Source organism: Drosophila nasuta, chromosome 3 (genome assembly GCF_023558535.2).
Source record: "Drosophila nasuta strain 15112-1781.00 chromosome 3, ASM2355853v1, whole genome shotgun sequence".
In the NCBI taxonomy this organism is placed as follows: domain Eukaryota; kingdom Metazoa; phylum Arthropoda; class Insecta; order Diptera; family Drosophilidae; genus Drosophila; species Drosophila nasuta.
Window position 1 is genome coordinate 21,304,205 of NC_083457.1, and position 11,115 is coordinate 21,315,319.

Here is an 11,115-nt window from a genome sequence, read left to right on the forward strand (position 1 = left end):
GTGCGGTATTCTTAAAATATACCAAATTAATAATTACCGCAAAAATACTGTATTTGGTATATATATATATAGTACTATATTCAACAATATACCATAGATTACTAAATATACCAGAAGTAACTAAAACCCGTCACAAGCCGTCGTTTTTTGCCATATAAAATAATTTCTTAAAATATACCGAGTTAATATACTACATATACTTAAGTATACCGAATGCCTTCTCTAGTTTATCACCTATGAATAAAAACAACACAGTGCGGTATTGTTAAAATATACCGAAATAATAATTACCGCAAAAATACTGTTTTTGGTATATAGATATAGTACTATATTCAACAATACCATAGATTATCAAAGAAGCAAAAACTGTTTTTTGCTTTATAAAATTATTTCTCAAATATCTTCTACCAAGGTAAAAATTGTGATATTTTAAATTTCATAACTGTCTGAATATTGTCTTCTCTTTTTATATTCGTTTTTTATGCTTTAAATTTTTATTTTTTGTACCGAAATTCTGGTGCATCTGATAACAAAATCATATAAAAAAAAAACACATAATTCAGTTCCATATCTTTCTGGATGAAAATAACAAATGAAATAGATTCATCAGCGTTCTCGGTGTCATCTCTAGCATAGAAAAAGAGAATATGCTTGGGTTTCGTCTACGGGTTGAGTTGGGTTGTTTGTGGTAAAGCTTGAAACTGGCGATGAGTTGGCTGTGCAAGGTGCAAGGGGTGGAGTGGAGGAAGAGAAGGAGGAGGAGAAGGAGGAGGCAACGTCTGTGCTCAATTTTTCAAAGCTCGTTTGTGTCGTTGGTTCGTTCGTTGCCTGACTATGCAAATAATGAATGCAAAATATTGCTGAAGTGTGTCTGAGGCGAAACACAGAATGAGAGCGAGATGGAGTGCGAAAGAGGTGGCAGGCAGAGAAAGTGGGGGAGAGAGAGACTGACAAAGATATCAAGAGAGAGTGAGAGAGCAGCTTAACGAGAAGAAGTAGTGCAGGCAAATCTGCTTTAGAACTTTGCACTTTTCTATTAAGTTCGTTGTTTCCAGCTCTCTGTGTGTGTGTGTGTGTGTGTGTATTTATTAAGAGTTGTGCGCTTAAATTGTTGACACTAATTAAATTTCCAATTAATTTTTCGCCCATTTTCATATTTTCTCTTTGCAGTTGAACAGCCAAAAACGGAAGAAACTGCTCGAAACGGAAACGTTAACGTGCAGCAGGAAGAATAAAGTTGGCAACAAAAAAATAAAAATAAAAAAGAGAACAACAAACAAAAAGAATAAGAAAAAGGTTAAAGTGTGTGATTGATGCAGTCGTCAGATTTCAAAGTTTAAAGTTGAACAAAAAAAGAACTGTTTAAATAATGTTAAAGTACGTGTATTATGCGGTCTATAATGATTCCGGACCCTGTGCCATTATTTCGCATCCCGGAAAGGTTGCTGGTTAAACTCGCTAGTGAAAGAGTGAAAACAATTTAAAAATAGAATAGAAGATAAAGTTTATAACAAGCCCACAAAATATGCAAATAAAAATGTAACTTTAAAAGAACATTTTAAGTGAAAAAAAAAAAACAGAAGAAAAAAATAAAATTGAAAAATTACAAAATGTGCATATAAAAATGTAACTTTAAAAGAACAATTACGTTAAACAATCGATAAAATTATTATTAAAAACTAAAGCAAAATTGTTGCTTTGAATTTAAAGTGAAGTTTTTTATTTAAAGAGTGAAAACTATAAAGAAAGTGGCAAAATTGCCCAAAGTGCTAAAGAATATTTAATGAAATTTGTAATACAGCATTAATAAAAAGTGAAAAACTAGTGAATACAAAACTGAACAAAATTCTCATTAAAAAGTTAAATATAAAAAACATTAATACAAATATCGTATTAAAATAAAAAAGTGAATTCAAAGTGTTGTTGCAGATCAACACTAATCATCAAATTGAAAGCAAAAGTTATGGATAAATCGAAAAGCGTCAGTCCCAGTGATTGCCGTGTGACCAGATCAAGCATGACGCCAACGCTGCGAATGCAGCAGAGCCCGAGCCCAAGGCGTCAACAGCAGCAGCAGCAACAACAACAACAACTCGCAGTTGATGAGCAGCCACGAAGCAAATCGAAATCGCCAACATCGCCGCCAGGTGGCGCTAAGCTGCCGCCGACAACATCGACGCCAGCGGCAACGTCAACAGCAGCGCATCATCATCAGTTTCGTGCGCCAGCGCAGCAGCAGCAGAGCAGCAAGAACAAGAACGGTGGCAATAAAGCATGGAGCAAACGGCACAAGACAAGCGGCAAACATAACGCCAGCGCCTGCGTCGGCGCCAGCGCTCAGCCGCAGCATCATCATCACCATCAACATCATCAGCATCAGCATCAGCATGCACATCATGCCAATGGCAGCGGCAGCGGCGCTGGCGGCGTCGCTGCTCAGGCGGCTGTCGGCGCCGGCGTCGGCACGCTGCCAACGACTGCAGCAGCGACAGCTGCTGCGGCTGCAGCGCACAAAGCGGATCTCGAAAACATACAAAATGTGAAGAATCAAACTCATGGGGCGCCACATCATGGAGGCGTGGCTCATCACAACATCAGCGGAGGCGGCGGCGTCGGCAGCGCTGCTGCAGGCAGCGGTAATCATCATCATCATCAGCACAGCCATAACACGCGGCTGGCGCAGACTGCGGCAGCCACAGTGGCATCCATGGACGCCAAGCTCGGTCATGGTCATGGGCTGAAGGGGCAGCAGCAGCTCTACAAAAAGATGCTGACGCACAGGTAACGTAACGTAATAGCATAACGTAATAAAATAACGTAACTTAATGATGAGTTAATTATACCCGGTGAACACAAGACACAAGGGGCTAATAGCGAGAATGTTTATAGCGAGAACGAGATTTCTTCTTCCACGCCATTCCTTTTTATGTTCTACATAGTTCAGCAGCAATAGAGTCTAAACATTTTATTGGATTTGTTCGTTCTTTTAAACATTTTGTTGGGAATATGCTTTAAGCAATAAACTTTACAAATTATTTGCAATTTAAAATCGATATTTGTATTTGTATTGTATCATTTTTTGTGTTGTTCATTAGGAAGTTTTTCAAAAATACATAAAACTAAATAAAATGTAAATAATAAGATCACTATTAGCAACAGAATTTCTTACTTACATAAACAATTTTTAGAAAATTAACCAGTAAAAGAAAATTTTCCAAACAAAAATATTTTTTAAGTTAAACGAAAAGTGTGTAGAGGCTAAACAGAAGGAAATAATAATATTAATAATTTGTAGAGGAAACTAAAAAATTCAATTTAGAGAGTTAGTTTGTATTATATTCAAATAAATAATATTTAGTATACCATATGTGTTCAATTTTATGGCAATAATAATCTTTTTATTTTTTAAATATAATAATGTTCGAATATAATATAATATATATAATTTTTGTTTTCAATTGTGTGGCATTATTAAATATTTTATTTTTTCAAAATGATAATGTGTTGAAATATTTATATTGATTTTTGTGATTGGAGAATTTACTATTTAGCTTTTTATTTTGATGCTTTTATTATTAAATATTTGCATATTTTTGAGTTTATTTTATTTTACTATTGTTTTCGATCAATGTTAACTTTTGGCTTTTTAATTACCGAGTATCTCACAGTCGACTACATTGTCTCTTTTGTCTCTTTTTAGGGGTCACCATCATCACGTGCTGTGCGCTGGCAACAATGCCAATCACACTTGCTGCCTGGTCACAGGCTGCAACGGCAGCGTTGGCAGCGGCGCCGGCAAAGATACGCAGAGCAACAAGGACACAAGTTCGCTGAGCGGTAATAGCAGCATTATTTCGGGCAGCGCAGCAGCAGCGGCAAATGCGGTTCACTATTGCTGCGGTCGGTCGAAGTTCTTTTTGCCTGAGAAGCGGTTGCGCAAGGAGGTGATTGTGCCGCCCACGAAGTTTCTGCTGGGTGGCAACATCTCGGATCCGCTCAATCTCAATTCGCTGCAGCACGAGAACACCTCGAATGCATCGTCGAGCAACAATACGCCGGCGACGACGCCGCGTCAGTCGCCGATAACAACGCCGCCGAAAGTGGAGGTGATAATTCCCCCGAATATTCACGATCCGTTGCATTTGCTCGATCCCGTTGATTCGATGGAGTACGAGAAGCAGCTGACGTCACCGATGAAGCGGGGCGGCATGTTGACACGGGGCAGTCACTTGAAGCAGCAGCAACAACAACTGCAGCCGCATCACCAGCATCGTCAGCATCGACAGCGCAAGAATCGCAAGCGGCGTCGCTTCGATTCCAACAACACGTCGTATGGCGGCGACGACGCTGCCGTCGATGGCAGCAGCGTCGAGACGTCAACGCTTTCGATTTCACTGGACGATGTGCCAACAACAACAGTGTCCGTAGCGACAGCAGTAGCAACAGAGATTGCAACTGGCACCACAACAGCAACAGCATTAATAACTGCAGCAGCAGCTGCGGCAGCAACAACAACAACTGTCGCAGTCGCAGCGACGGCAGCAGCAACATCGCCAGTGGCTGCATTGAGCGGCACTCTGCTGAGCGAGGCGGCAGCATCGGCGTCGGTTGAAACAGTGGAATTGGCACAGCAGCAGGCGCATGTGCGCTCTCGCTCTCCGCAGGCTGCGGCCACCGCTATGGAGGAGACCACCACGCCAGCCTTAGCAGCTGGCGCTCAAACTCTGTCAGCACTGGAACAGATGGAATGTAACGTGCTGTCGTCAACGGCATCGCCACAACAGCAACAGCAGCAACATGTGGCCACAATTGCCGAATCTACAAACAGCAGCGGTGACAGCAACAACACAACACTGGCCATGGCAACAGTAACAGCAGGAGCAGGAGTAGGAGCAGGCGCAGCAGCAGCTGACAGTAGCTCGGCTGATTTGTTGCTTGGCGCTGCGACCGCGGCGTCGACATCGGCTGCTACGCTGGCAGTGGCGTCGACGCTCGCCGAGAGGCGTGCGTTAGCCAGCCGAGATTTGCGCTTGGATTTGGACAGCACGTGCTACGGTGTAGGCGGAACGGGTCTGAGCTTTGCTGCGGGCAGCGCAGCCAGCACTGGCAGCAGTGGCGGCGGCAGCGGCAGCAACAACAGCAGGAAGCGTAAAATAAGTGAGAGCAATAACTCGCAAAAGAGTAAGGTGAGTGTGTACACATGGAATTGAAATTACTTGGAATGTGGAATTGAAATTGGCATTGGGACTTGGAATGGGCAAGTGCTTAAGCATGTGTGTGTGTGTGCGTGTGCGTGTGTGACTGTGGCGGGCGCAAGTCAATCGCTTGTTTTGTTTTGATTGCTTTTAGCTTGCTTTTTTTTTGTTGTTCCTCCGACGAAACTTTTGCGTGTGTTTTTGTTGTTCTTGCTTAGATTGAGGTTAAAGTGTCAGGGGCGGAAAGGAAAGCACTTTTTGGGGCCAGCCAAAGCACAGCAAAGCAAAGCAAAGCGATTAGAAGCGAACAGAACCGGGCCAGTTAACAAGTTGACATTTGCATATTTACAGTTACAGTTTTCGGTTTTAATATTTTCGTACTCGCTATTCAATGCTTAGGCGGGTATAATTAATTAGGGACAGTGTAAGTAACAAAGTCAGCGATATAGAGTCTTTGAAGTTGAAATATTTGTAATAAAATTCTATGTGGAACAAGCTTCCATTTTTTTAAGTCAACTTTAAAATGGTCAAATGAAAATCAAACTAATAAAACCTTTAATACTAAAATATTTCTGCAATAATATAAAATTAAATATATGCAAATTAAATATTATAAGCTAGGAATTTGGTCATTTTAATGAGTTCAAAACATACTACAAACATTTTTGTTTCGCTCTACTCAGCAAATATCATTTTAAATTAAAATTTTTAATGTAATCCTACAAACTTCAGGAAATAATTTTCTCATACTGACAGTTTCAATTAACTTTTCAATCACAGACGCTGCAGAATTGTCATAATTTCTTAATTTCCTAATATAGATAAATTAAGGATAAGACTACTTTAGCTGTATCGTTTATTCATAATTGAAAATTTCATTGGGTTTTCAAAGATTGAAAGCTCAACTTGCTGAAGTTTGAAAACGCAGTTGTTAAATGAGATTTGCGATTTATTTACAGCAGAGAACGTAGAAATAGCACGACTTTCACAAATTGTTTTCATAGATAAATTTCACTAACAAAATGTAAAAAATCGCCAAAATTTTGGAAATCACAAAATTTGTAAAAATCGGCAAAATTTTGGAAATTGAAAAAAAGTAAAAATCGGAAAAATTTTGGAAATTGAAATATTTGTAAAAATCGGAAAAATTTTGGAAATTGAAAAATTTGTAAAAATCGGCAAAATTTTGGAAATTAAAAAATATTTCACTAACAAAAAGTAACTTCATTATATTTCGAAATAACTAAAAAAAACGTAAGGGAAAGATAGTTATTTGGAATATTTATATATACAAATTTTGTGCACTTTTTTTTAATTGTCCAACTGCAAGCAGTAAATACGGTAAATACGATACGTATACGATATTTACGGTAAATATTGTGTATACGGTATTTACAGGACCAACTCACATTTCAAATGTATAGAGTATAAAGAACAGTGTGAAGCGAGGGAGGGGGGGCGAAAAAGGAAATGTTTGAATAATTGAGGAGCACACACGAGTGGAGAGATTAAAGAACTTGACCCAAATGCCACTTGACTGTGTGTTTGGCGAGCAACTATTAATTAAGCGCTTTATTTATTAGAAATTCCATCGACACGATGCCATGGATAAAATTGTTAGTCCGGTGGTGCCACAGCCGGGGGCATGGAAGCGACCGCCGCGCATTTTGCAGCCATCGGGTGCACGCAAGCCGAACACGCGACGCTCCACATCCTTCAGCGAAACGGAGCTGTTGAGTCCGGTCGAAGAGGTTCCAGCCAAGCCGCTAATTGAAGGTAAGTTCAAATGCTAGTGAATTAGCCAACTTTCAGCCTTTATTTATCATCTACGTTTCTTTGCAATCTTCATGGATTAGTTGTGGAGATGCCACGTGACGATACGCCCGATCTGTCGGAGCATGGCCTGGGCAGTCCATTGAGCACCATTTCCGCTGCCACTTCGCACACAGCCGGCGAACCGGATGCCCAAGCATTAGAGGAGGCAACAACAACAACAGCAGCCACAGCAGTGGCAACAACTGCTGCCGCAGATGCCACCGAGCCACCCATTGTGGGTTTAATGCTGGAGCCAGCATTAATACCCCCACTGGGCCAAAAGCTGCCCAAATTCCGGGCGGATGGGGTCAAGTATCGCTATGGCAACTTTGATCGCTACGTCGACTTTCGCCAGCTGAACGAGTTTCGCGATGTGCGTCTGCAGGTCTTTGAGCGGCATTCGGAGTTGTTCCAGAACAAGGATATACTCGATATAGGCTGCAATGTGGGTCACATGACCATCACGGTGGCTCGCCACTTGGCGCCCAAGAGCATACTGGGCATCGACATTGATCGTGAGCTGGTGGCGCGTGCTCGTCGCAATCTTTCGATCTTTGTGCGCATTCCCAAAGAGGAGGTTAAGCTGGAGCCGAAACTGGAGCTTGGCTCGCAACCGCTGTTGCAGTCGACGCCCGAGAAGCTGGACCAAGGCGGCGACAGCAGTGTGCACAAGAAGACGCGGCGTGGCAAGAAGCGACGCAAGGCGCAGCAGCAGCAACAACAACTGCATCAGCAGCAGCATCATGAGCAGTTGTTGCATCCCCACCACCATCATCATCATCACCACCATCATCATCACAATCATCATCAGCATCAGATGGATGTGCTGCAGCAACAGAAACTGGATGCACTTCTGGTCAAACCACACGAATTCTTTCCCATCTCATTTCCGCTCACCTACGGCGGCATACCCCACCTGCCCTCCACATCGGGCGCTGGCTCATCGAATCCCATGGGCAAAAACCAATTCCCGCAAAATGTATTCTTTCGCCAGACGAACTATGTGCTCAAGGACGAGTCTCTCATGTCGAACGACACGCAACAGTACGATCTCATACTGTGTCTCTCCGTCACCAAGTGGATGCATCTCAATTTCGGCGATGCTGGCCTCAAGCTGGCCTTTAAGCGCATCTTCAATCAGCTGCGACCCGGTGGCAAGCTCATACTCGAGGCTCAGAACTGGGCTAGCTACAAGAAGAAGAAGAATCTAACAGTAAGTTTGACACTATTTTTTAACTACGAATTTAGTAAACTAACTTTTTAATTTCACCCTCTAGCCGGAAATCTACAACAACTATAAGCAAATCGAGTTCTTTCCCAATAAGTTTCACGAGTATTTGCTCAGCTCTGAGGTGGGATTCAGTCACAGCTATACGCTTGGAGTGCCTCGACATATGAGCAAGGGATTCTGTCGACCCATTCAGGTGAGCATTTAATGGAATATTTACATGCTGAAAATATTTGCTGAGTACGGTAAAGTTTGCCAACTGATTTTCACATGTTTATGCATGATCAAGATACTTTTTATCATAGAAAGTTTGAATTAAAAGGAACTTATTTCAAACTCTTACAAACGTTCTATTCAATAATGTACAAGTTTGAATATTATTTGAATATTCTTTAAAAAATAGAAATCATCATTTATCAGATAATATGAATTTCATTACATTTCATGAATATACGATATTGAATTCTATCAAAAACTTACTCATTTAAATCCAACTCACTTAAACCTTTCATACCCATTGTTGCCTATAGGCAACATTGACTTTACATTTAACATTTACATTTTCATATTTATTTATATAAATGGATGGACAAATGTTGCCTAAAAGGCAGTAAGGACATACCAAAAGATTTAGAGTATCGAAAATCGGAATGAAAGATACTTAGGGCTCCTTTAAATCATATATGGAAATAATATTTTCTATGTGTCCCCATTTTAATTTGGGCATGAAAGGGTTAACTTCCCAAGTAAAAAGTCAAATTCTGGAATCTTTTCCATACATATTCGAATTTACCAATTCATGTTTCCATCTTGAGCTTTAAGATTCCCATTAAAGTCGCGATGCCACTCAGCAAACCATTTCAGCCTGCTTCCACTCTCGAATTTCTTGAACTAAATTTGATTTGTTCTTCTGGTTTCCTTGCAGTTGTACGCCAAGGGCGACTACACTCCGAACCATGTACGCTGGAGCGATGCTTACTATCCACAGACACCGTATGAGGCGTATCGCGGCATCTACGCCACCTTGCCGGCCCGACGAACGGGAGGCGGCAGCAGCAGCGCCGGAGGCAGTCACAGTGGCCACGCCCAGCTGCACTTGCTGAGCAGCTCGACACGGTCGCAGACCTACGATACTCCCCATTATGCGGGCAGTGCTTCGGGCTCGGCGAGCTGCCGACAGACGCCGATGTATCAGCACACGTACAATCCACTGGAGACGGACTCGTATCAGCCCAGCTATGACATGGAGTATCTCAATCATATGTACGTCTTTGCATCGCCATTGTACCAGACCGTTTGGTCGCCACCCGCATCCCTGAGGAAGAGCTCATCGCATACGCCAGTGTTTGGCAGCGTTCGAGATGCCGAGCTCGATGGCGATGGCAGCATTGGGGGCGGCGGCAGCGGAGGTGGCAGCTATCATAGGCACGTCTATCCGCCGAATGATGACACCTGTTCGCCAAATGCGAATGCCTGTAACGCCTTCAATTCGATACGGGATGCGGATACGGATGACTCGAATCAGTTGCCAGGCGGCAGCAGGCGGCATGTGTATGCCACCAATTGTGGCGAGAGCTCATCGTCGCCGCAGGTGAATCATCACGAGGCGGGAGCCGAGTTTGTCGATGCCCTAATGGATGATGAACAGAAGACGTTGGCTGCGGGCAGCGGCGCCGCATACTGTGATCTCTCGGATGCATAGACTTCGAGCAGCTGGAAATTAAATGTGTCAAAATGAAATCCAAAAAATGAAATAAAAAAAAAACAGTAAAATTGAAAAAATATGAATAAGCTTGTAACATACAAAAACTGATCCACGATGAGATCTTTCGAAGTGATCGATAATAGATCGCAATGTGGAACAGAACACGATAGATAAATGGAAAACGCAAACGAGACGCTTATGATTTTTGAAATGAACTTGCATATATATTTTTTATATGTGGTAGTACATACATATATATACAAATACATAAATTTATACATATAAATATATATATATATATTTAGTATATATACTGTAGCCTTTATATAGATATTAATTATCTCTCACTTGCGCTTATCCGAGAATTTCCTTTTGAATTTTTTGTTTTTCTAAATGATTCTCTTGTTGGCAGTTCAAATCTTACATTTAAGTTTCAAGTGTAAATTACAATTCTTTAAGCAATACCCTCAACATACACACAGAGAATATGCTGTAGCTTTATAAGCAAATTATATGTGCTATATATAATATATAGAATATACATACATATACAACAATATGATTATGAAACATCAGAATGAAAACCGCTTAAAAAATGCAACTATTTTTGATTAACATATTTGGAAAACGCTGCAAGGGATCGCTGTAAAATGTAATAAAACAAAAAAAAAGGAAAAAATGAAAATGAAAAAGTAGGGAAACTCCCATTCAAAATTCAAAAATGTCAAAGCATACAAAATACAATTTACTACATTTATAATTAATATTATGCTTATATACGGAAACAACTAAGAAACAAATGTATAACAATTTATATATAAATATATTGTGTATGTAGTTTAAATGATTAGAGCATTAAAACATTATTTTTTCTGAGAAAATGAAACAATTTATAAAACTACATAACTACAAGAAAACCCCAAACAAAAAAGTTAAAAAATAAACATTACATTATGTGAAACAAAATTTTACAAGTTTTTTGCATTACAATGGGCACCCTATACGACTTTTTTTATATAGCTTATCGTTAGCTCTTATCGTCAATTACTTGCTTTGCTGTGATTTTCTTCTCGTAAACGAATTTCTTGAACAGAACTAGAATTCTACATTAACACATGTTTGCTTTAAATCCGGAAACTGGTTTGCAAGGGAATTAAATGCGCATTTTACAC

The 11,115-nt window shown here is 40.7% G+C and overlaps 1 protein-coding gene across 1 annotated transcript; it reads left to right on the plus strand.

Moving 5' to 3' along the window:
* The first annotated feature begins 1,627 nt into the window (after positions 1 to 1,627).
* On the plus strand, positions 1,628 to 10,650 carry LOC132790414 (7SK snRNA methylphosphate capping enzyme bin3). Its single transcript, XM_060798915.1, has 6 exons — positions 1,628 to 2,781; positions 3,701 to 5,186; positions 6,779 to 6,971; positions 7,052 to 8,223; positions 8,288 to 8,434; positions 9,164 to 10,650. The coding sequence occupies exons 1-6, from the start codon at positions 1,964 to 1,966 to the stop codon at positions 9,938 to 9,940; spliced, it is 4,593 nt and encodes a 1,530-aa protein (XP_060654898.1). The 5' UTR covers positions 1,628 to 1,963; the 3' UTR covers positions 9,941 to 10,650.
* Positions 10,651 to 11,115: the final 465 nt, after the last annotated feature.

Bases quoted from the DNA above. Each gene is read 5' to 3' on its own strand.
- LOC132790414 (XM_060798915.1), top strand. From the start codon at position 1,964: ATGGATAAATCGAAAAGCGTCAGTCCCAGTGATTGCCGTGTGACCAGA. The intron at 5,187-6,778 runs GTGAGTGTGTAC...TTTATTTATTAG, and splicing joins ATAACTCGCAAAAGAGTAAG to AAATTCCATCGACACGATGC. The intron at 8,224-8,287 runs GTAAGTTTGACA...TTCACCCTCTAG, and splicing joins AGAAGAAGAAGAATCTAACA to CCGGAAATCTACAACAACTA.